This window comes from Erpetoichthys calabaricus, chromosome 9 (genome assembly GCF_900747795.2).
Source record: "Erpetoichthys calabaricus chromosome 9, fErpCal1.3, whole genome shotgun sequence".
NCBI classification, from domain to species: domain Eukaryota; kingdom Metazoa; phylum Chordata; class Cladistia; order Polypteriformes; family Polypteridae; genus Erpetoichthys; species Erpetoichthys calabaricus.
In genome coordinates this window covers 190,782,066-190,808,989 of record NC_041402.2, presented here as the reverse complement: position 1 = coordinate 190,808,989, position 26,924 = coordinate 190,782,066, and the positions used below count along the sequence as shown (strand labels likewise).

Below are 26,924 nucleotides of genomic sequence, written 5' to 3'. Positions count from 1 at the left end.
CTTTATTAATCCCAAGGGGAAATTCCCATACTCCAGCAGCAGCATACTGATAATCACAATATTAAATTAACGAGTGATAACAATGCAGGTATAACAGATAATAACTTTGTTTAATTTTAACGTCAGACTGTCCAGCTCCATGCCTACAATAGAGCCTGCCTTCCTCACCAGTTTGTTCAGGTGTGAGGTGTCCCTCTTCTTTATGCTGCCTCCCAAGCACACCACCGTGTAGAAGAGGACGCTCACCACAACAGTCTGGTAGAACATCTGCAGCGTCTTATTGCAGATGTTGAAGGACGCCAGCCTTCTAAGGTAGTATAGTCGGCTCTGTCCTCTCTTACACAGATCATCAGTATTGACAGTCCAGTCCAGTTTATCATCCAGCTGCACTCCCAGGTATTTACAGGTCTGCACCCTCTGCACAGTTACCTCTGATGATCACGGGGTCCATGAGGGGTCTGGTCCTCCTAAAATCCACCACCAGCTCCTTGATTTTGCTGGTGTTCAGTTGTAGGTGGTTTGAGTCGCACCATTCACTTATTTTATAAGTATTATAAGTAATATTACTATATATATATATTAAACATGCCCCCTACACACCCAGACCAATATATTATATAAAAGTAGAGACATAGTGTGTTGCTTGATATCAGACTTCCCGCCATGTTCAATACTGAAAGTACAATTACTGTACATACACCACAGGTTTCTTCAAAACAGCTTCTGCCTTATTTAATAAATGTCCATTCGTTGGAATATTCATCACGGAATTTACACTTACATTTTGGCATCTTGGGATGGATGGATGGATGGATTCATTTTTTAAGTTAGATAAAAAGTGGGCCGTGGCAAGTAGTAACAACACACTTTGTTGACAGTCACTGTTTGTGCCAATGCTGATTCAGACCTGCACAGCCCCCCAATGAGGGGCACGGCTGGAGAGCAAAACGGTACTGAAAAGGACAACACGATGAAGAGCACAGCTTGGCGGCCATACTGAGATGGGCATGTGGCCTGTTCTGAAGAAAGATGACCACAAATGATCCCTTAACTTGAGACATTTTAAGTAACTAAGAAGTCTGAGTGCCACCTGAAACTACACATCAGCATTTATAAGGTTGTATGGTCGCCAGTATTCAAATGTACTTAGCATATTGTTATTATTTTATGAATGTATCAATAATCCATCGATCCATCCAATATCCAACCCGGTATATCCTAACTATAGGGTCACGGATGTCTGCTGGAGCCAATCCCAGCCAACACAGGGCGCAAGGCAGGATGCTACACCACGAGGTGGACACCACAAAAACAGGATGGCAGATTACAGTTTGTGACCAACGACGTCAATGAGCCTGCAGAATTCTGGAAAAGGTCTTGTGGGCCAATGACATGAAGATGAACCTCATCAGAGTGACGGTGAGAGCAAAGTGTGTAGACAAGAAGGAACTGCAAAGCAGACCACCTCATCTGTTCAACATGGTGGTGCTGGTGGTGTTATGGCTTGGGCACGTATGGCTGGCACAGGTCCTGGCACACTTCTCTTCACTGATGATGAACTGCTGATAGCTCAATGAATTCTGAGGTGTGTAGAAACATCTGATCTGCTCGAGTTACAGTTAATGCCTCCAAACTGATCAGGCGGCACTTCGTCCTACAAGATAAAGAGCCAAACAGACTGCTGAGGGCACACAGGAGTTTATCAAAGCTAAGAAATGGAAATTCTTGAATGGCCAAGTCGGTCACCCGATTGAAATCCAATTGAGCAGGGCTTTCATAAACTTAAGAGGTCAGGCCCCCCAAAACAAGCAGGAGCTGAAGATGGCAGCACCAGAGGTTTGGCAGAGCATCACCAGAGAAGACCTTCAGCACCTGGTGGTGTCTGTGAATCGCAGACTTCAAGCAGCCATTGGATGTCAGGGACAAGCGACAAAGAACTAAATAACAGACCTGCCATTGCTGTGCCCAGACATTGGGGTGCCCTGATATGGGGGGGACTGAGATAAAGTGTCATGTGACCAAAATGAGTGCAAACCCCCTTAAATGAGAGTCTGCGATGTGCACTTGAATCACAACATCTAAAATTTTTGATTTGTTAAACTGTGGAGCTGGCGGGGAAATCATAGAAAACTGTGCCATTGTCCCCAACACCATGGAGGTCACTGTACAATGACATATTTACAGATTTAAAAGTTGTGCAACTTTAAAATCAAAATGCGTGGCTCGTTCCTAATAAGAGCCTGGTCACCGCAGTCAGTTTTCAAAATTCTCAAAATCGAAGGTAACAGAAGGTTCAGGTAACGGTGTGAAACACGCATCAAAAAGCAGTGATGGGAACGACGTGGAAGTGTGTTCATGTTAGAAAAGGGATGACCTTGCTGGCACAGAGTGGATGATGAGGACATTCCCATGAGGCTGTTGAGACAGCAAGTGGACTTTCTCAGATGGTGCTGAGACCTTCTAGGGAACGTGGACTGGAAATGAAACAGGAGACGGGCCTACTAAGGAAAGGTTCTCCCATCTCTTAGTGCTAGCAGCAGAAGTGTCGTCAGATATTTTGTTTGATTTGGGATTGTTTAGAGGGGGGCATTAGAACTGCTGTATCATCAATCCAGTGTCCTGGGCTTCAAATCCTGCATCTGGTTTGACTTTGTGTTGTTCATGGAGTCCCAAATGAGGCACATGACCTGCATTGTGAGGCGAAGGAGCGTCAGTTACGGCACTATGGCCATGTGGCGCGATTACCCAAGGATGATCCGGCTCTTTGTTGAGGGGACATCCATGTAACACCTGGCTGCAGCAGATAGATGGTCATTTCTGGAGGGTGGGGGGACTGGACCACGTGTGTACCTGGGGGGTTGCCAACCGAGATCCCGAGCTGTGTTGTCGTGTGGTGGGAGCGGCAATGAGCTGTACCAGTGCATGTCCCCCAACCTGACCTGACCTGTCGTCGTTTGCACTTTCTCCCCATTCTTCTTCCATGACTTCCCCTATGATGACTTATAACAGCGTTTCTCAACCTTTAAGTATTTGTGACCCGAGTTTTCATAACAGTTTTAATCGCCCCCCCCCCCCTAACATTTTTTTGAAAGGAGCCCACTAATACCAATTTGTTCTTTTTTAATTAATGATATATCATAGGGCGGCACGGTGGCGCAGTGGTAGCGCTGCTGCCTCTCAGTTAGGAGACCCGGGTTCGCTTCCTGGGCTGAAAACACAATATAAATATGTAATCATTAAAAATATAATATAAGGACATGAGAAATTTAAATTTCATGTAATTAATGTACATATAGGGCAGCATGGTGGCACAGTGCTAGCGCTCCTGCCTTGCAGTATGGAGACCTGGGGTTCGCGTCCCGGGTCCTCCTTGTGTGGAGTTTGCATGTTCTCCACGTGTCTGTGTGGGTTTCCTCCAATGTCCAATGTCATGCAGGTTAGGTGCATTGGCGATCCTAAATTGTCCCTTGTGTGTGCTTGGTGTGTGGGTGTGTGTGCCCTGCGATGGGCTGGTACCCTGCCCGGGGTTTGTTCCTGCCTTGTGCTGGCTGGGATTGGCTCCAGCAGACCCCTGTGACCCTGTTTAGGATATAGCGGGTTGGATAATGGATAGCGCTGCCGCCTCGCAGTTAGGAGACCTGGGTGCGCTTCCTGGGTCCCCTTGTGTGGAGTTTGCATGTTCTCCCCGTGTCTGCGTGGGTTTCCTCCCACAGTCCAAAGACATGCAGATTAGGTGGATTGGCGATTCTAAATTGGCCCTAATGTGTGCTTGGTGTGTGGGTGTGTTTGTGTGTGTCCTGCGGTGGGTTGGCACCCTGCCCGGGATTGGTTCCTGCCTTGTGCCCTGTGTTGGCTGGGATTGGCTCCAGCAGACCCCCGTGACCCTGTGTTCGGATTCAGTAGGTGGGAAAATGGATGGATGGATTTATCATAGATGCATATTTTATTATACCTACTTAACTTTTATCAACATTTATCTAACACTATATTTCTTTTTCTAGTATCAGAATGTAGTTAAAGTTAATTTGTTTTGGTTTCAATAGATGGATTTTTCATATTTTTGATTCTTGTTTTCTCTTTTTCACATCTTCGCACCCCCCCCAGGGGGGCCCACCCCACAGTTTGAGAACCACTGGGTTACATAGCAAGTATAAAATTCCCCCTAGTGTGACAGTAGATGTGTGCCAGATTGTGCCCAAAGATGCACTGACACCCTGACTGCTCAGATGGGAGAACCTGTCAGAAGGTGAACAATCTCCACAGCACTCCAGCAGTCAGGCGTTTATGGTAAAGCGGAAGCCACTTTTGAGCAAAGGGCGTATGATGGCACTTAAACGACTCGGAGAGCAGGACGGAAAAGAATGAATGAAGTCTTTGAGCAGAACTCCAAACACTCTGTGTGGCTAAGACCAGGCACGGCTCATCACCTGCCCACGCCAAAGCTTAGTGGGGGGGCAGCATCATGCTAAGAGGGCAAGGAAACTGCTCGGAATTGTGGGAAGGACGAATGCAGCCAAACACGGAGAGGCCCTCGATGAAAAAAACCTCAGACTGGGCTGATGGTTCACCTGTCCAGGAGGACAATGACCCAAAGCATACGGCCAAGACAACACTGGAGTGGCACTGGGACATGGCTGTCAGGGTTCTTGAGGTGGCCTGGCCAAAGCCCCCATAGAACCTGTGAGGTGAGACCTGAAGATGGCCGACACTTCCTGTCTAATCTAACGGAGCTTGAGAGGGTCTGCTGGGAAGACTGGGATCAGCTGCCCAAATCCAGGTGTGCAAGGCTTGTAGAGATTTAACCCAAGAAGACTCAAAGCTGGTTGGTTTTCTATTTAGTATACCTACATTTATTAGAAATTATCATAATATAAATGAATGATAATATCTAAGGGCAGCACAGTGGTGCAATGGGTTAGGAGACCTGCAGGTTCGCTTCCCGGGTCCTCCCTGCGTGGAGTTTGCATGTTCTCTCCGTGTCTGCGTGGGTTTCCTCCCAGGTATATGCAGGTTAGGTGGATTGGCGATTTCTGGCTTTTATTAGTATTACTTTCTACCTCAGGATCATCAGCAGCTTTCCTAGGAATGAAAGTACCTTAAATTTTATCCTCATCCGCATTGTTCCAATATGTCCTCTATCCTGCGTCCTACTCTTGTCCCATGCATTTTGAGCGTTCTTCTTTGTAAGAGAGGGTACTTTGTTCTAGCCATTCACAAAAATTTAACAGCAGTGGTGTGCCTTTATTAATTTTTTTTATGCCAGTGAAGATGAGCTAAACCTGGACATGTACCACTGGGTTATAGAAGCAGTAAAGATAAATATTTAATATAAAGACAAGGCCAACACCTAACCTTGTTCAGAATTTGCCGTACCAGAGTATGAGTCTCTTATGCCTGAAATGAAATAAAATAGCAACATTGCACTTGAAATACTGCTGTTATTTTGTGAAGAATTGTAAAAATATTAATGGAACACATTGACCTATCATCTTCAAATAAATGATTAAAAAATGGCTCTAGTGAGTGCTGGGTTTGTGTGGGTGTGTCCTGCGGTGGGTTGGCACCCTGCCCTGGATTGGTTCGTGCCCTGTGTTGGCTGGGATTGGCTCCAGCAGACCCCCGTGACCCTGTGTTCGGATTCAGCGGGTTGGAAAATGGATGGATGGATGGATGGATGGAATTTTTTATTTTTTATTATGTTTTACTTTTTTTACTTCTACATTTTCATTTTTCTTTTCACTACATTTAATGGTTCGTTGGTATTTTAAATAGACAGTTATAGTGAAATACTCAAGCAACTGATTTTCTATTTATAATAACTAAGGTCCAAACCGTCTTCCTCCTGCGCCCCCCATACTCTTCTACTGTATATACCACCTCTTTAAATATATGGCTCAAAAAAAATGAAAGGACCACTTTGTAATGAGAGTAGAGCATCAAGTCAATGAGACTTCTGGGCTGTTGGTGTGGTCAGTGAAGTAGCAGAGGGGCTTGTTCATCAGGTTCAGCTGCTTTGGTGCACTAGAGGGGCAACAATGAGTGGACCCCCCAAAACAGGAATGAATGGTTTAACAGCTGGATGGAGGCCACTGATATTTTCCCTCCTCATCTGTTTTGTCACTCGTTTTGCATTTGGCTATGGTCAGTGTCACCACTGGTAGCATGAGGCGGGTGATACCTGGACCCTATAGAGGTGGCACAGGTAGTCCAACTTCTCCAGGATGGCACATCAATACGTGTCATTGCCAGAAGGTTTGCTGCGTCTCCCAGCACACTCTCAAGGGCATGGAGAAGATTCCAGGAGACAGACAGTTACTCTATGAGAGCTGGACAGGGTCCCCTGTAGAAGGTCCCTAACCCATCAGCAGGACCAGAGGACCAGGATGAGCACTGGCAGAGCCTATAAAATGACCTCCAGCAGGCGGACCACTGGTGTGAATGTCTCTGAGCATACAATCAGAAACAGACTGAAGGCCAGAAATCCTCTAGTGGGTACCATGGAGCTCGATTGGCATTTGCCATAGAATACCAAAATTGGCAGGTCCCCCACTGGCGGGCGCCCTGTGCTTTTCACAGATGAGAGCAGGTTCACCCTGAGCACATGTGACAGACGTGAAAGGGTCTGGAGAAGCCATGGAGAACGTTATGCTGCCTGTGACATCATTCAACATGAGCGGTTTGGTGGTGGGTCAGTGATGGTCTAGGGGGGCATATCCATGGAGGGATGCACAGACCTCTACAGGCTAGACAACGGCACCTGGACTGCCATTAGGTATCAGGATGAAATCCTTGGACCCCATTGTCAGACCCTATGCTGGTTCCTCCTGGTGCCCGACAATGCCCGGCCTCATGTGGCGAGAGGATGAAGGAACTGATCCCATTGACTGTCCCACCCCTACACTCACTCAATTGACCTCAATCCAATAGAACACCTCTGGGTGGGACATTATGTTTCGGTCCTTCCGACGCCTCAGACTGTCCAGGAGCTCACTGATGTCCTGGTCCAGATCTGGGAGGAGATCCCCCAGGACACCATCTGTCGTCTCATTAGGACATTGGCATGTGGGCATACAAGCACACTTGGGCGTACAAACTACTGAGTACGATTTGGAGTTGCTGGAATGACATTTTGGCCCAATGGACTCGCCTGCCTGCCGCCTCATTGTTTCCCTTTGATTTTCAGGGTGTCCCTCTGTTGGTTGATCATTTTCATTTCCATCCTTTCGTTCCTCACACATCACCATATCAGTCCATTTCAATACAGATTGCTAGCAGCATTTCTTTTCCCAATGAGATCTGATGGGATTTCAAAGTGTTCCTTTAATTTTTTGAGCAGTGTACAATTGGAGGGGTGCCCGACACCCTTTGAGTGGCTCAGCTAAGAGATAGTGGGCACTGGGTGCCCACCCCTGGCGACTGGCGAGCAAAGCGAGTAGGGGGCAGAGACCCCTAGTTCTTATTATTATAATTATTAATTGCTGCCAAAAAGGTCTTCTACAAAGTATATTGAATTAAGGGTCTGAATACTTCTGTAAAGGAGACATTTCAGTTTTTAATTTTTAATAAATGTGTGAATCTTTTTGGTCACATGTTGTCATTTTTGGTTATTAAGCGTAGATTGAAGGGCAAAAGTGGCAAACTATTCAATTTAAAATTAAAAATACAACCCAGTAAAGTGAGCAGAAAGTGAAGTGGTCTGAAGACGTTCTCAATGCCTGGTCTATTCCTTACGTGTCTTTGGTTTCTCATTTTAATTTGAACGTCCCTAAGGAACTGAAATCTACGGGAGCAACACAAGAGTCACTTACATCGCCTGTGGCCCCCGAGTCTTCGGCCGCTCTTGAATTCTGCTCAGTCTCTGTGTCCTTCGATTCTGAAGCTCCGATAATCTGGCACCTCGGGTAACTTGTCAGGTCGGCTTCAGTGTTCCCCATGGCGTCTGGAAGTGAACAACAGCAGGAAGCTCGGTGAGTGGGGGCCGCGTGGGGGCCATCGATTAAAAGTCACAGTGTTGGACCTTGGGCCTGCAAGCTCTCGTGGGGCCATTCCAGAACATTCCTCTGCATGTAAAGACTTCTTGAATTTAAGCAAGAATTTACCACAGCCATATTTAAGCTTGGTGGCAGAAGAAGTCTTGAGGGGTACTCAATGGAGTCAGTGGTGTCAATGTTTCAGTCAGGGTGTGTTCCCGGGATTCTGTTTATGTTATTTGTCTTCCTTGTTCATTTTAAACTAAACTTTTCATATGTTTACTATAATTATGTATTTTTGTAAATATTATCTTATTATCTAGTTTATTGTTTACTATCTATGTGTAATGATTTGTTCTCCTATTGTTCCTTATACTTTGTGGGTAGAACCCCAAAAGGCAGGACCACCGTGATGGGACTGCTTAAGGACCACCCTTAGCTTTCATGTAAGCTAAGAGGGGTTCATTCTGTCATAAATCGAGAGCAGTCCTACAGCAAAGGGGAGGCTTCCAAAAAAAATCCAAGGCTGAACCCAGGCAGCCTGACCACAAACTCCACAGGCTGTCTTCGGCCTACCGGGCCTAAAAGAAGCTTTGGTTTTCAAAGTTTCAAGCACTTCTCTAATATTCAAAAATATATCACAAAAATGCCCTTCTAGGGGAAAGAACTGATGGCTTGGTGTTTTAGCAGCAAACTGGCAAATAAACAATTTGAGCAAAACTGGGAGATGAACATGAAAAACAAAACAAAATGAAAAGGGGTAGAAAGTGAAATCAAACTGAAGTGGCAGAAGGAATAAAAAAACATCCATCCATCCATCCATTCTCTTCTGCTTATCCGAGGTCGGGTCGCGGGGGCAGCAGCTTGAGCAGAGATGCCCAGACTTCCCTCTCCCCGGCCACTTCTTCTAGCTCTTCCGGGAGAATCCCAAGGCGTTCCCAGGCCAGTCGAGAGACATAGTCCCTCCAGCGTGTCCTGGGTCTTCCCCGGGGCCTCCTCCCGGTTAGACGTGCCCGGAACACCTCACCAGGGAAGCGTCCAGGAGGCGTCCTGATCAGATGCCCGAGCCACCTCATCTGACTCCTCTCGATGCGGAGGAGCAGCGGCTCTACTCTGAGCTTCTCACCCTATCTTTAAGGGAAAGCCCAGACACCCTGCAGAGGAAACTCATTTCAGCCGCTTGTATTCGTGATCTCGTTCTTTCGGTCACTACCCATAGCTCATGACCATAGGTGAGGGTAGGAACATAGATCGACTGGTAAATTGAGAGCTTTTCCTTGCGGCTCAGCTCCTTTTTCACCACGACAGACCGATGCAGCGCCCGCATTACTGCGGATGCCGCACCGATCCGCCTGTCGATCTCGCGCTCCATTCTTCCCTCACTCGTGAACAAGACCCCGAGATACTTGAACTCCTCCACTTGAGGCAGGATCTCTCTCCCAACCCTGAGAGGTCACTCCACCCTTTTCCGGCTGAGGACCATGGTCTCGGATTTGGAGGTGCTGATTCCCATCCCAGCCGCTTCACACTCAGCTGTGAACCGATCCAGAGAGAGCTGAAGATCACGGCCTGATGAAGCAAACAGGACAACATCATCTGCAAAAAGCAGTGACCCAATCCTGAGCCCACCAAACCGGACCCCCTCAACACCCTGGCTGCACCTAGAAATTCTGTCCATAAAAGTTATGAACAGAATCGGTGACAAAGGGCAGCCCTGGCGGAGTCCAACTCTCACTGGAAACGGGTTCGACTTACTGCCGGCAATGCGGACCAAGCTCTGACACCGACCGTACAGGGACCGAACTGCCCTTATCAGGGGGTCCGGTACCCCATACTCCCGGAGTACCCCCCACAGGATTCCCCGAGGGACACGGTCGAATGCCTTTTCCAAGTCCACAAAACACATGTAGACTGGTTGGGCGAACTCCCATGCACCCTCCAGGACCCTGCTAAAGGTGTAGAGCTGGTCCACTGTTCCACGACCAGGACGAAAACCACACTGTTCCTCCTGAATCCGAGGTTCGACTATCCGACGGATCCTCCTCTCCAGGACCCCCGAATAGACTTTTCCAGGGAGGCTGAGGAGTGTGATCCCTCTGTAGTTGGAACACACCCTCCGGTCCCCCTTCTTAAAGAGGGGGACCACCACCCCAGTCTGCCAATCCAGAGGCACTGTCCCTGATGTCCATGCGATGTTGCAGAGGCGTGTCAACCAAGACAGTCCTACAACATCCAGAGCCTTGAGGAACTGTGGGTGTATCTCATTCACCCCCGGGACCCTGCCACCAAGGAGTTTTTTGACCACCTCGGTGACCTCAGTCCCAGAGATGGAGGAGCCCACCTCTGAGTCCCCAGGCTCTGCTTCCTCATTGGAAGGCATGTTAATGGAATTGAGGAGGTCTTCGAAGTACTCCCCCCACCGACCCACAACGTCCCGAGTCGAGGTCAGCAGTGCACCATCCCCACCATATACAGTGTTGACACTGCACTGCTTCTCCTTCCTGAGACGCCGGATGGTGGACCAGAATCTCCTCGAAGCCGTCCGAAAGTTGTTCTCCATGGCCTCCCCAAACTCCTCCCATGCCCGAGTTTTTGCCTCAGCAACCACCAAAGCCGCATTCCGCTTGGCCTGCCGGTACCTATCAGCTGCCTCCGGGGTCCCACAGGACAAAAGGGACCGGTAGGACTCCTTCTTCAGCTTGACGGCATCCTTCACCACCGGTGTCCACCAACGGGTTCGGGGATTGCCGCCACGACAGGCACCGACCACCTTACAGCCACAGCTCCGGTCAGCCGCCTCAACAATAGAGGCACGGAACATCGCCCATTCGGACTCAATGTCCCCCACCTCCCTCGGGACATGGTCGAAGTTCTGCCGAAGGTGGGAGTTGAAGCTATTTCTGACAGGGGGCTCTGCCAGATGTTCCCAGCAGACCCTCACAACACGTTTGGGCCTACCACACCCCACCAGCATTCTCCCCCACCATTGAAGCCAACTCACCACCAGGTGGTGATCAGTTGACAGCTCCGCCCCTCTCTTCACCCGAGTGTCCAAGACATGTGGCCGCAAGTCCGACGACACAACCACAAAGTCCTAGGGTGTCCTGGTGCCAAGTGCACATATGAAGACCCCTATACTTGAACATGGTGTTCGTTATGGACAATCCGTGACGAGCACAGAAGTCCAATAACAGAACACCGCTCGGGTTCAGATCAGGGGGGCCATTCCTCCCAATCACGCCCTTCCAGGTCTCACTGTCATTGCCCACGTGAGCATTGAAGTCTCCCAGGAGAATGAGGGAGTCCCCAGAAGGTATGCCCTCTAGCACCCCCTCCAGGGACTCCAAAAAGGGTGGGTACTCCGAACTGCTGATCGGTGCATACGCACAAACAACAGTTAGGACCCGTCCCCCCACCAGAAGGCGAAGGGAGGCTACCCTCTCATCTACTGGGGTAAACCCCAATGTACAGGCTCCAAGTCGGGGGGCAATAAGTATACCCACACCCGCTTGGAGCCTTTCACCGGGGGCAACTCCAGAGTGGTAGAGAGTCCAGCCCCTCTCAAGGAGATTGGTTCCAGAGTCCAAGCTGTGCGTCGAGGTGAGCCCGACTATATCTAGCTGGAACTTCTCAACTTCGCGCACTAGCTCAGGCTCATACCCCTTCAGAGAGGTGACATTCCACGTCCCAAGAGCCAGTTTCTGTAGCCGAGGATCGGACCGCCAAGGTCCCCGCCTTCGGCCACCACCCAACTCACACTGCACCCGACTTCCTTGGCCCCTCCCATAGGTGGTGAGCCCATGGGAAGGGGGACCCACGTTGCCACCAGGTGCTCGCCATCGAGCCCCACCTCCAGGCCTGGCTCCAGAGGGGGGCCCCGGTGACCCGTGTCCAGATGAGGGAAAACGCCGTCCAAATTTTTGAACAAAAAAATAAAAAAACAAAAGAGCACAAAGGTATCCTATGAATTCTATGGAGTGTTGGTATCCGCATATCAGATAGGAATCTGAACTCATATCCGTCCTTTTATCCCATCATGTCGATTACGTATGGACCACAAGCTCAGAGGCCACAGCCCCTAGTAACACTTGAAGCGTACCTAATGCTGGAATCAGACAATGAGGACCCAAATCATGACACTAGGAAGGAGAAATCCAAAGAAGACTAAATATAAGAATTTGTTATGAAATAACAAAAAAGAACAAAAAACAAATTTGATCAAAAATGCAATCCAAGGTAATAAAGTCCCACCACATAATTAAAAAAATCAAAAACTAAGAACAGAAGTAAAGAATCCAATAAAGCAGGATGTCCAATGCTTACAAATGTCTGCAATCGATAAACTTCAATGAACCTCCGAAGGATCCGCTCTCAGCCTCAGACTATAGAGTTGGGGGTGTGGGGTGTGTGGAGTGGGGGGGGGCGGTCCTTCAGCTGTGACATCAGAGTGGCCCCGCCTTTTGGGGCTCCACACAAGGTATGAGGAACACAGGAAAACAATTCATTATACGAGGATAGTAAACAACAAACAAACAAGACTTAATTAGCAAAAAAATCACTTCACTCTATCGCAAGTTTTTCTCATACACGCTACGTCACTACGCATGCGCTTTCTGAGAACTTTTATCTAAGCCCCACGATGGCTCCTAAACGTGTTGCTTTTTCTAAGCCTTCAGACAATGAAACTAAGCGGCGGAGGAAGATGCTTACCATCCAGGAGAAGGTGAAACTCTTGGATATGATCAAAGATGGCAATACCCTACAAAAGCCTCCTCACGCATATGAAAAGGCAGCGCCAGCAACTGCCTGTCAAGATGTTCTTCAGCTGCGCACCCAGACACCCACTGCCTACTCCTTCAGCGGAAGAAGACAACGACGCACCTGCTGAAGATACTGCACCACCTGAAGACTCTCCTACTGAGCTTGTGCCTTCATAGGTTAGTGGTTGTGTGTAAGACCTGTGTGTGTAATTAAATGTACAGTACAATAATAATAATATGATATTTGTAACATCTAATATGTCTTATTTTCTCTTATTTTGTCTAATATATTGGGTAACACGAGTGCAATCATGACTAAAGGGTGTTATTTCATGTCTAGAGGGCTCTAATAATGTTAAAAAAACGTATTTAGAAGGTCGTAAACAGGTTTTCTATACTCTGAGAAAATATTTGATTTAAAAAATAAAGAATCCTACTTCGCGAAAATTCATTTATCACGGTAGAGTCTGGAACGGATTAACTGTGATAAACGAGGGTTCACTGTATATATATATATATATATATATATATATCGATCAGGGCGGCACGGTGGTGCAGTGGTAGTGCTGCTGCCTCACAGTTAGGAGACCTGGGTTCGCTTCCTGGGTCCTCCCTGCGTGGAGTTTGCATGTTCTCCCCGTGTCTGCGTGGGTTTCCTCCCACAGTCCTAAGACATGTAGGTTAGGTGGATTGGTGTTTCTAAATTGGCCCTAGTGTGTGCTTAGTGTGTGCTTGGTGTGTTTGTGTGTGTCCTGCGGTGGGTTGGCACCCTGCCCAGGATTGGTTCCTGCCTTGTGCCCTGTGTTGGCTGAGATTGGCTCCAGCAGACCCCTGTGACCCTGTGTTCGGATTCAGTGGGTTGGAAAATGGATGGATGGATGGATATATCGATCAGCCACAACATCTCAACCACTTGCCTAAAAATGTGTAGGTCCCCCTCATGCCACCAAAACAGCGAAGACCTCTGAAGATGTCCTGTGATATTTGACACCAAGACGTTAGCAGCAGACCCTTTAAATTCTGTATGTTTTGAGGTGGGTCTCCATCGATCGTGCTTGTTTTTCCTGCGTATCCCACAGATGCTGATTCAAATTGACATTTGGAGAATTTGTAGGCCAAGTCCACACCTTGAAGTCTTTGTCATGCTCCTCAAACCATTCCTGAACATTTTTTGCAGTGTGGCAGGCTGTATTATCCTACTGAAAGAGGCCACCGCCATCAGCAACTACGTTACTGTGATGGTGTTGTAGGTGGTCTACAGCGATCTTTAGGTAGGTGTTGCCTGTCAAAGTCACATCCACATGAATGCCAGGACCTAAGGTTTCCCAGCTGAACATTGACTCACATGGTCTCTTGCCTTCTTCCCATTGTCCATCCTGTTACCATCTCCTCCCCAGCTCAATGACACACACACACCTGGCCATCCTCGTGATCTAAAAGAAGACGTCATTCATCAGACCAGACCACCTTCTTCCACTGCTCCATGGTCCAGATGTGACGCTCGCATGCCCATTGTAGGCACTTTCAGTGGTGTGTTGGGGGTCAGCATTGGTTCCCTGACCAGTATGTGGCTACACATCGAGCTGCGATGTGCTGTGTCCTGACACTTTTTGTCTCGTGGCCAGCATGAAGTTCTTTGACAATTGGTGCTGCAGTTGCTCATCTGTGGTATCCAACTAGATGGACCAGCCGACACCCCCCCCACTCACATTGGGGGTCCGTGACCCTACCACTTGTTCACCAGTTGTCCTTCCGTGCCCCATTTTTGGTAAGTACTGACCACTGCATATCCCAAACACCTCACAAGACCTGCCATTTTGGAGACACTCTCACCCAGTTGTGAAGCCCTCGTCAGAGTCACTCAGATCCTTACTGCCTGTCACCCCTTGTCAGGTGCCACTGTGACGTGATCTTCTACGTGATTCATGTCACCTGGTGGTGCTTTAATCGTCGGGGCTGATCGGTGTGTGTATACTGTACAGGTGCTGGTCATAAAATTAGAATATCATGACAAAGTTGATTTATTTCAGTAATTCCATTCAAAAAGTGAAACTTGTATATTAGATTCATTCATTACACACAGACTGATGTATTTCAAATGTTTATTTCTTTTAATGTTGATGATTATAACTGACAACTAATGAAAGTCCCAAATTCAGTATCTCGGAAAATTAGAATATCAATTAAGACCAATGTAAAAAAAAGGATTTTTAGAAATGTTGGCCAACTGAAAGGTATGAACATGAAAAGTATGAGCATGTACAGCACTCAATATTTAGTTGGGGCTCCTTTGGCCTGGATTACTGCAGCAATGCGGCGTGGCATGGAGTCGCTCAGTCTGTGGCACTGCTCAGGTGTTATGAGAGCCCATGTTGCTCTGATAGTGGCCTTCAGCTCTTCTGAATTGTTGGCTCTGGCGTATTGCATCTTCCTCTTCACAATATCCCATAGATTTTCTATAGGGTTAAGGTCAGGCGAGTTTGCTGGCCAATCAAGAACAGGGATACCATGGTCCTTAAATCAGGTACTGGTAGCTTTGGCACTGTGTGCAGGTGCCAGGTCCTGTTGGAAAATGAAATCTGCATCTCCATAAAGTTCTTCAGCAGCAGGAAGCATGAAGTGCTCTAAAACTTCCTGGTAGACGGCTGCGTTGACCTTGGACCTCAGAAAACACAATGGACCAACACCAGCAGATGACATGGCACCCAAACCATCACTGACTGTGGAAAGTTTACACTGGACCTCACGCAACGTGAATTCTGTGCCTCTCCTCTCTTCCTCCAGACTCTGGGACCTTGATTTCCAAAGGAAATGCAAAATTGACTTTCATCAGAGAACATAACTTTGGACCACTCAGCAGCAGTCCAAAGGCGAGACGCTTCTGACGCTGTCTCTTGTTCAAGAGTGGCTTGACACAAGGAATGCGACAGCTGAACCCATGTCTTGCATACGTCTGTGTGTGGTGGTTCTTGAAGCACTGACTCCAGCTGCAGTCCACTCTTTGTGAATCTCCCCCACATTTTTGAATGGGTTTTGTTTCACAATCCTCTCCAGGGTGCGGTTATCCCTATTGCTTGTCCACTTTTTTCTACCACATCTTGTCCTTCCCTTCGCCTCTCTATTAATGTGCTTGGACACAGAGCTCTGTGAACAGCCAGCCTCTTTAGCAATGACCTTTTGTGTCTCACCCTCCTTGTGCAAGATGTCAATGGTCGTCTTTTGGACAACTGTCACGTCAGCAGTCTTCCCCATGATTGTGTAGCCTACAGAACTCGACTGAGAGACCATTTAAAGGCTTTGGAGTTAATTAGCTGATTAGAGTGTGGCACCAGGTGTCTTCAATATTGAACCTTCTCACAATATTCTAATTTTCCGAGATACTGAATTTGGGACTTTCATTAGTTGTCAGTTATAATCATCAACATTAAAAGAAATAAACATTTGAAATACATCAGTCTGCGTGTAATGAATGAATCTAATGTACAAGTTTCACTTTTTGAATGGAATTACTGAAATAAATCAACACCATCCATCCATCCATTTTCCAACCCGCTGAATCCGAACACAGGGTCACGGGGGTCTGCTGGAGCCAATCCCAGCCAACACAGGGCACAAGGCAGGAACCAATCCCGGGCAGGGTGCCATCCCACCGCAGGACACACACAAACACACACACACACCAAGCACTCACTAGAAACAATTTAGGATCGCCAATGCACCTAACCTGCATGTCTTTGGACTGTGGGAGGAAACCCACGCAGACACGGGGAGAACATGCAAACTCCACGCAGGGAGGACCCAGGAAGCGAACCCAGGTCTCCTAACTGCGAGGCAGCAGCGCTACCACTGCACCACCATGCCACCCTCAATTATCCATCTCTATATACAGTATAAAAAATTTTTTTCTAGAATTTGCTTGAACATTCCAGTTGATTCTGTGACTTCTCTCATCATGCTTAGAATCATACTTTGCTTGCCGCCCATACATCAACTTTGTCATGATATTCTAATTTTATGACCAGCACCTGTATATTGCAGTGTTAACTGTTTGACCGACTCACTCGTCCTCACTGTTAAAGAGCTGAAATATGGCCAGATGGGACATCTAGAGCACTAGATAGATAGATAGATAGATAGATAGATAGATAGATAGATAGATAGATAGATAGATAGATAGATAGATACTTTATTAATCCCAAAGGGAAATTCACATACTCCAGAAGCAAATCAATAGAGGTATCTGCTAAGAAAGGACGTTTGAATTGGATTCCATGAGTGTGTTAGTTTGTGGCATGAAAGCAAAGCAGGTCCTCAGTTTAGGGTGGTGAGTTGGATGACTGCATGCTGCCATTTTGTCTTTTGGTTATAACAGTCTGTATATAGCGCCTTTCTCAACACAAACACATAGTCCGATATTTTTTCCTATACAAATCTAACAGCTGGTGGCCCAGGCAGGTGACATGAGCTCCTTGGTGGTCACACGGTGGGTTTACCCGGCCAGTCCCTTAGCCGCTACGCCACGCTGCCTGCCATCCTAAACATCTGACACACATTCTCGAATCCCTCCCAGTCACTTAGCACAGCGTTCTCCTGCAAAGTGATTATGATTAGTGGCAGGATGGCGTGCCTAGGAAATCCGCAGCTGTTTCAGATGTAGGGCCCGTGACGCGTGCGTATAAATCATGTTGTGAAGACGCTGGTGGGGCTCTGCCAGTTGATGCAATAATAAACAGCTTGACGGTGGTAATACAGGTAAGAGCCTGGCAGGGTCAGGTTTGTCTCACTTCCAAATCAGATCCTGTCATCCCACCGCACTCGGCGCCTGCCTTGTTTTGCTCTTGTGGGATTTCTCTGTTTTGCACCCTCAGCTCGCGGCACATCATATTACAAAATAAAAAACAAAACATGGCAGGCTTGTGAACGAGCCCACTTGCAGGTGCTGATTCCACCGCACAACTCTAATTACGCCACGCACGCCGTATGGATGACGCCTGCTGCAGTCTGTTGTGCTAACAGGTTTCACGCCTGAGTTTGCACAAACAGTAAGTGCCGACGGTAAAGTTCTGGTGCAAAAACGGTATGGCGGACAACGTGATGCCATGTTGTCACGGATCTCCTGGCTGGCTCATTTGAGGGAGGCGATAACCCGCCGGGGCGAGAGGGGGCGCTGTGGCTAACTGAGGGGGCGCTGTGGCTAACTGGGTCGTCTCCTTTTCTCCCCGCAGCGCAGACAAACCACCCGGTGAGGGACATTAGCTCCGCCCCTTCTGGTCCGCCCGTTATAAAAAGCCTCCGCTGTTTTGACCCGTGATTGACCGGCTTACATGCGCCATCGACGAGGACGGCACTGCACTGCGCTACATAAAAATAAAAATCGATGAAGTGATTGACCAGAATGCGGCGGTCCTCAAGGTGTTTTGACTGGTGGGGGTCCTAAATAATTCCATCATTTGCCCGGCGTGTTCCATTCACCCACCACAACGTTCTGCACGTGACGTAACGACGGAGGGACACAACCTGAAAATGAATTTGTGCAGTTCTTCTAAACTTCAGTCTTCGGACCCCTTTCAGCTTTTTCACATTTTCTTCTTGTGCTTAAATCATTGAAATTCATCTTTTCTCTCGTCAAGTGAACACTCGACACCCCAGAATGACAAAGCGAACACAGGAGTTTAGAGATGTTCTGCAAACTTATTAACAATAAAACAATTGGAATATGCCATTGAAACCAGTAATCCGACTTTGGCCCCCCTCGTCACTTCTTGGCTTTGGTGTGACAAGCTTCACACCCCTGGATATTCTGCAGGTCTTCTCTGGTCAGGCTGGATGGAGACCCTCAATGGTCCTCTGTTTTCAGGTCTCCCCGGAGATGTTTCATTGGGTTCAAGTCTGGACTCTGGATGGGCTTGACAAGGATGGTCACCGTGTTGTCCCTCAGCCCCTCCTGTGTTGTCTTCGCTTTGTCCTGTTGGAAGATCCAGAGCTCCCTGTGCAGGTTTTCCATCCATCCATCCATCCATTATCCAACCTGCTATATCCTAGCACAGGGTCACGGGATCTGCTGGAGCCAATCCCAGCCAACACGGGGCGCAAAGCAGGAAATAAACCCCGGCCAGGGTGCCAGCCCACCACAGGGCACACACATACACCTACACACCAAGCACACAATAGGGGCAATTTAGGATGGGCAGGTTTTCATGAAGGATATTTCTACACGTTGAACTTTTCGGCTTTCCATTGACCCTGAGTGGTCTTCCAGTCTCTGATGCTGCCACCACCAGGTTTCACTGTTTGGGATAGCAGGGCACAGGTGATGGGCACGGCCTGGCACACTCCAGACATCAGTGCTGGTCCAAGCCAATCTAGAGCCCTAGGCGGGGTTGATGGACGTCGCCCCTCATTGTCCACTGTGAGTAGTTGGTATTATTAGACTTCAACGACCTACCCCTCAGTGTTCGGAGTGAGTGCCCCTCTTCAGTAGCGCAATTGAGGTCCCTTTGTAAATACAATACAATACAATACAGTTTATTTTTGTATAGCCCAAAATCACACAGGAAGTGCCGCAATGGGCTTTAACAGGCCCTGCTATCTTGACAGCCCCCCAGCCTCAACTCTCTAAGAAGACAAGGAACAACTCCCAAAAAAACCTTGTAGGGAAAAATGGAAGAAACCTTGGGAAAGGCAGTTCAAAGAGAGACCCCATAAATATGCTGCAGACTTTAAGGAGCATGTGGCCCTTGGTGTACAAAGTGTGCCCACTCATTATCAGCATAGTTTGACAACCAGACCCTCAGTGTCCAAATCATACAAATCTCAAGACCACAGACCTTGGGAGTGAGGGGGTCCACTTCAGTGTTCAGAGTGTGTGCCCCTAAACTGTCATTAAAGGCGACCCCTTCAGATGTGTCACCTAATGGAGTGACTGGCTCTGCCAGACATGACGCTGATCTTGAGTTCATCAGAGCAGACAATATTGTTTCTCACCATCTGGGTGTCCTTTGGGTGCCTTTTTTGTAAACTCCAAGTGGGTTTGATTGTGGTGTCAGCTGAAGCCCATTTAGCTCCCTAGGTGGGGTTGAAGGAAGTCATTCCTCATTGTCCATAGCAGGTAGTCAGTGTTAATAGACTTCAGTGGTCTAAGGTGGTGGGGGGGGCCCTTTGTGTCCGGAATGAGAAAAAACAGCGTCCCTTTGTGCAAATCCTTCATACTTTAAGGAGTGTGGAGTGTGTGGACTCTTACTTTCATTAAGGGGGCCCACTCATTGTCATCATATCACAGTTTCATGACCACCAGGGCTGTGTGAGCCTCAAGACCTCAGACACTATTAGATAGATAGATAGATAGATAGATAGATAGATAGATAGATAGATAGATAGATAGATAGATAGATAGATAGATAGAGTGAAAGGCACTATATAATAGATAGATAATGTGAAAGGCACTATATAATAGATAGATAGATAGATAGATAGCTAGATAGATAGATAGATAGATAGAGTGAAAGGCACTATATAATAGATAATGTGAAAGGCACTATATAATAGATAGATAGATAGATAGATAGATAGATAGATAGATAGATAGATAGATAGATAGATAGATAGATAGATAGAGTGAAAGGCACTATATAATAGATAGATAATGTGAAAGGCACTATATAATAGATAGATAGATAGATAGATAGCTAGATAGATAGATAGATAGATAGATAGATAGAGTGAAAGGCACTATATAATAGATAATGTGAAAGGCACTATATAATAGATAGATAGATAGATAGATAGATAGATAGATAGATAGATAGATAGATAGATAGATAGATAGATAATGTGAAAGGCACTATATAATAGATAGATAGATAGATAGATAGATAGATAGATAGATAGATAGATAGATAGATAGATAGATAGATAGATAGATTGGCACCGTGGCGCAGTGTTAGTGCTGCTGCCTCACAGTTAGGAGACCCGGGTTCGTTTCCCAGGTCCTCCCTGCATGGAGTTTGCATGTTCTCCCCGTGTCTGCGTGGGTTTCCTCCCACAGTCCAAAGACATGCAGGTTAGGTGGATTGGCGATTCTAAATTGGCCTTAGTGTGTGCTTGGTGTGTGTTTGTGTGTGTCCTGCGGTGGGTTGGCACCCTGCCCAGGATTGGTTCCTGCCTTGTGCCCGGTGTTGGCTGGGATTGGCTCCAGCAGACCCCCGTGACCCTGTGTTCGGATTCAGTGGGTTGATGGATAGATAGATAGATAGATAGATAATAATAATTCATTACATTTATATAGCGCTTTTCTCAGTACTCAAAGATAGATAGATAGATACTTTATTAATCCCAAGGGTAAATTCCCATACTCCAGCAACAGCATACTGATAATAACAATATTAAATTAAAGAGTGATAACAATGCAGGTATAACAGATAATAACTTTGAATAATGTTAATGTTTACCCCAGAGTGGGATTGAAGAGTCGCATAGTGTGGTGGAGGAATGATAATAATAAATAATAATTCATTACATTTCTATAGCACTTTTCTCAGTACTCGAAGTGCTATCCACACAGGGAGAAACCGGGAAGCGAACCCACAATCTTCCACAGTCTCCTTACTGCAAAGCAGCAGCACTACCACTGCACCACCTGTGAGGACAACGATCTCCTCAGTCTGTCAGTGGAGCAGGACGGTGACAGCAGTCTGTCGCTGAAGCTGCTCCTCTGTCTGGAGATGATCCTGTTTAGTGGATGCAGTGGATTCTCCATGATTGACAGGAGTCTGCTCAGTGCCCGTCGCTCTGCCACAGATGTCAAACTGTTCAGCTCCATGCCTACAATAGAGCCTGCCTTCCTCACCAGTTTGTCCAGGCGTGAGGCGTCTTTCGTCTTAATGCTGCCTCCCCAGCACAGCACCGCGTAGAAGAGGGCGCTCGCTACAGCCGTCTGATAGAACATCTGCAGCATCTTATTGCAGATGTTGAAGGACGCCAGCCTTCTAATGAAGTATAGTCGGCTCTGTCCTCTCTTGCACAGAGCATCAGTATTGGCAGTCCAGTCCAGTTTATCATCCAGCTGCACTCCCAGACATTTAACGTCTGCACCCTCTGCACAGTCACCTCTGATGATCACGGGGTCCATATCGTACTTCTATGACTCCAGTCCCCTTCACTGTTCAGAGCACACGTCCCATAACTGCCATTAAAGGCGGCCACTTCAGATGAAGGCCACCTATGTCACCGGCTCTGCCAGGTGTGACACTGATCTTGGGTTCATCAGAGCAGACGGTTTTGTTTCTCACTGCCTGAAAGTCCATTAGGTGCCTTTTTACAAAATCCAAGTGGGCTTCCATACAGTACCAATCGAGGATCATAGGTGGGGGGGTGATGGACGTCGCCCCTCAATGCCCATAGCAGGTATTTGGTACTGTTAGACTTTGATGACCAGGGTTTGGGAGGGAGGTGAAGCCCCCCAGAAGGCCCTTCAATAGCACAAGCAGGACCCCTTTGTCCATATATCATAGACTTTAAGGAGTGTGCCCCCCTTGGTGTGTGTGGCATCTGCACCTTTACTCTCATAAACGGCATCCACTCATCATCATCAGAGTTCGATGTCGCCCTCTCGGGTTTACTTTCATTAACGGTGCCCACTCATCATCATTATGGGTTATCCTCAGTGTGGGTGGGGGGGGGGGGGTGCACGTCCCTTACATTTGTAAATGGAGCCCCTCAGATGACATCACGCTAGATGCCCACCTATGTCTCCCCTAATGCAGACTTTACAAAGCATGCGACCCAATTGCTTCATTAGAAACCGATCTTTGCCAGTCTCAGCCCTTATTTAGTTTTTTGGCTTGTTATTCTGCCACGTCACGTTGGCACATCGTAGAGTTTATTTCTTTCCGAGGATGTCATCCAAATGATTTGAAGCCCAAAACGGATTGTTTTCAGTCGGTCACATTTTTTTCTTAAGTGTTTTATTAAACCAGATAGCGTAGGATGAATCCACAAAGGTGTAAATGGAAGCAAGTGAGATGGAGAACTGCTGGCTCCTTTGTCATTTGCATCTTAATTGCTAATAAGGAGCCATTAAAACAGCAAATGCTTCTGTTTAAGAGTGGAATAAGCAATTGGGGGGCTTAACAAGCGAGACCACTAAAATAAAGCACCAAAATGTCACTTCAGCAATAAGGGCTTCATCAGCAATCAGTGACTTCTCATTAAGACACAACAACCTGCAGCCACTGCGGCCCCCCAGGACTAACGCTGCCCACCCCTGATCTAGAAGGTTCATGAGGGTAAAATGAATGCAGCAAACTACAGAGAAGTTCTGATGGAGTCTGCAAGAAACCTGCGCCATTGAAGAAGATTTGTTTTCCTGGCAAACTATGAGCCCCGGTGGCACAATGGTGGCGCTGCTGCCTCGCAGTTAGGAGACCCGGGTTCGCTTCCCAGGTCCTCCCTGCGTGGAGTTTACATGTTTTCCCCGTGTCTGCGTGGGTTTCCTCCCACAGTCCAAAGACATGCATTGGCGATCCTAAATTGTCCCAAGTGTGGGTGGGCTGGCACCCTGCCCAGGGTTTTTTTCCTGCCTGGCGCCCTGTGTTGGCTGGGATTGGCTCCAGCAGACCCCCGTGACCCTGTAGTTACAATATAGCGGGATGGTTAATGGATGGATGGACTATGAGCCCAAGCAGAAAACCGCAGGTACGCAGGAATGGTGTAAAATCAATAAAGTGACACAAATGTCACCTGGAGTGGCCGAGTCAGAGTTCAGGTCTCGGGCCACTGGCCACAAGACAAAGATAAAGTCTGAGAAGGAGAGATGGCAGAGCTGGTAGGGAGAGACCTGAGCACACAGACTCAAGGCTGGCATGGCTGCCACCTACCAGTCGCTGACTTGAAAGGCCATCAAATATTTTGAGTTTTAGGGTTGTCATTAATTCAGGTCACCCTGCAGAGATCTCTTTTCACTTTGACATTAAGGGGTCTTTTCTGTTGATCAGCATCATAAAGGACAAATACAATCCACTGGGATTCAGTGTTGTCACATCATGTTTTTTTTCGCACCTGCTAAATCCAGACCAGGGTCTCTCATGGTCCTTGGGTGGTCTGGAGCCCTCTAGCATTGGGTGCAATGCAGGAACAAACTGTGGACCAGGCCTTCACAGGGCAAACACACACACACACACACACATAGGCCAGTTCAGCTTTGCCTTTGCACCTAATCTGCATGACAGTGAGAGGAAACCCACCTAAACACGGGAAGAACACGCAAACCCCACTCATGGAGGACCCGGGATTTGAACTCTGAACTCGGGTCTTTTTTTTTTTTTACTGCGAGGCAGCAGCAGAACTAATGCGCCCCCCAAAATTCAACATCGTGTAACAATAAAATATGAAAACTTCCAAGACTTTTGATAATCACCTCCAGAATGTTAAGATCGACAACTCGTCGGCCGGCCATTGCCTCAGTGAGGTCCCTCCTGCCGCCCGCCTTCATGATTTTTTATTTGAGCAAACCCCCCCCCCCCCCCCCCCCCCCAATCAAACTGTTCAGGCTTTTAAAGTGTAAATCAAGAAGACCGAAGTGCTTACGATTTGAACACCGCCCTCCGTCCACCCCTCAGACCCGAAAACATTTTAATATTCATCAGTAATCGCGAGCATTTCAAATCTTGTTCTTAAATCTCCACCTACCTTCGGGTCTTCGTCCCGGCACAGTCCAGCATGACTTTAGCGCAAGATAAATTTAAAACTTGTAACCCGACCCTGAAGCGCGGCCAGCCTAGCAGGCAGAAATAGAAATAGGAGCTCAATGTTGGCAGGAGGCGGCGCCGCAGCGCTCGGTGGGCAGCAGACGGACACAGCGAGGGCAACGCTGGGCGACCTGGTGAGCGTCACTGCATGGCCGGCTTACAGGAAGCGACTTGCACCTTCTCGCGACTCGGCCGGGTCCTGACCAGAGGGGGAGACTTGAGGTCTTGAGTCAGAGAAATGCCATTTGGTAGGCGGAGTGGACGGTCGCCGCCATTTGATGGCCATAGCGCGTAGACTTCGACGACCCATGTCGCTTTGGGGTTTGGGGGTGTCATGAGTGCGAAAGGAGAGGGGCAGACACTATGCAAGCTTTTATTTATGATGAACATGAACATCGACTATTATACACCGCCACAATTAAGCAGAGGAGTTTCTTAAGTGGTATAGGCTGCTATTACAGAACAACAGGGGACGGACAGAAAAGACCGTTTGTCCCGAGAGCCATCAGACTCTTTAAGTCTTCCCAACTGGGACGGAGGGCGGTCGAGTTCTGGGCATGATGTTCCTTTTTTGCTCATAAGCTGTGCACCACACCTGATATCACACTACTCGGTCACTACTGTGTAACAGTTCTTTATAATGTGTCACTTTAAACATGTTACCCTGTCAACATAAACCGTGCCACTTTATTATATTTTACTTTAATATTATGCCACTTTAGTATCTGTCATTTTAAGGTTATGTGCCACCTGTCACTTTGGTTATACTATTACTTTCACAATGCACCATCTACATTACTTGGATTGGACTGTAAGATTACAACCCTTATCTATCTATCTATCTATCTATCTATCTATCTATCTATCTATCTATCTATCTATCTATCTATCTATCTATCTATTATATAGTGCCTTTTCTATCTATCTATATATATTATATAGTGCCTTTCATATCTATCTATCTATCTATCTATCTATCTATCTATCTATCTATCTATCTATCTAATATATAGTGCCTTTTCTATCTATCTATATTATATAGTGCCTTTCATATCTATCTATCTATCTATCTATCTATCTATCTATCTATCTATCTATCTATCTATCTATCTATCTATCTATCTTATATAGTGCCTTTCATATCTATCTATCTATCTATCTATCTATCTATCTATCTATCTATCTATCTATCTATCTATCTATCTATTATATAGTGCCTTTTCTATCTATCTATCTATATTATATAGTGCCTTTCATATCTATCTATCTATCTATCTATCTATCTATCTATCTATCTATCTATCTATCTATCTATCTATCTATCTAATATATAGTGCCTTTTCTATCTATCTATCTATATTATATAGTGCCTTTCATATCTATCTATCTATCTATCTATCTATCTATCTATCTATCTATCTATCTATCTATCTATCTAATATATAGTGCCTTTTCTATCTATCTATATTATATAGTGCCTTTCATATCTATCTATCTATCTATCTATCTATCTATCTATCTATCTATCTATCTATCTATCTATCTATCTATCTATCTATCTATCTATCTTATATAGTGCCTTTCATATCTATCTATCTATCTATCTATCTATCTATCTATCTATCTATCTATCTATCTATCTATCTATCTATCTATCTATCTATCTATCTATCTATATTATATAGTGCCTTTCACTCTATCTATCTATCTATCTATCTATCTATCTATCTATCTATCTATCTATCTATCTATCTATCTATCTATCTATCTATCTATCTATCCGGTCCTCCTCGGTGTCCGGTGCACGCTCCCCTCCACTTTCATAAATGGCGACCCCTCAGAGGACGACCCTCCCGTGTCGCCTAATGGATTGACCAGCTCTGAGTCTTTGTGACATGCTGACCGTCAAGGCTGTCAGGTGAAACTCATGATGAAAGGGGCTATATAATGTACTGGGCATCCATAATCCCATCTAACATCTTCTTAAAACCAGTTCAAAGCCTCTTATGGGAGCGTAGTGGGTGCAATGCAGGAAACTATGGAGGAATATTTCGGACAAAATTAAATAAATAAGTGTATTGAGAAATATTACAATGAATAAAGAAGAAGATGATGATATGCGAGCATAATTATTTAAATATGTCACGAAATATATATTTTGTTGCTTATTCATTTTTCATTCGTTTGTTTCAGTGACACCGCGCTTCACCCTATAGAGAAATATTTTGGACAAAATACAATAAAACCAATAAATACGAAAATGTGACAATAAATAATGATAGCATTAAATGTGGGAATGAATTATTGAAAATGTCACGAATTTTTTGTTGCTTATTTCTTTCTGCATTTGTTTCGTTCTTTCTTCATTCAGCTATTTCAGTGACGTCATACTCAACGCGCGATAAGCCCTGGACTGTCACTTTAGTCTGTCAACGTTAAGAGGGCGGGCT

The 26,924-nt window shown here is 46.6% G+C and overlaps 1 protein-coding gene across 1 annotated transcript in view; it reads right to left on the bottom strand.

Annotated features, from left to right (window-relative positions):
- Window positions 1-24,497, bottom strand: part of LOC114642286 (multivesicular body subunit 12B) — a 306,638-nt gene extending 282,141 nt beyond the window's left edge. The window contains exons 1-2 of the mRNA XM_051932317.1: window positions 24,416-24,497; window positions 7,809-7,939 (exon numbers count right to left, since the gene is read on the bottom strand). Coding sequence (XP_051788277.1) covers window positions 7,809-7,934 — 126 coding nt within the window. The 5' untranslated portion in view covers window positions 7,935-7,939; window positions 24,416-24,497. The remainder of the gene's footprint in view (window positions 1-7,808; window positions 7,940-24,415) is intronic.
- Between the last annotated feature and the right edge of the window lie 2,427 nt (window positions 24,498-26,924).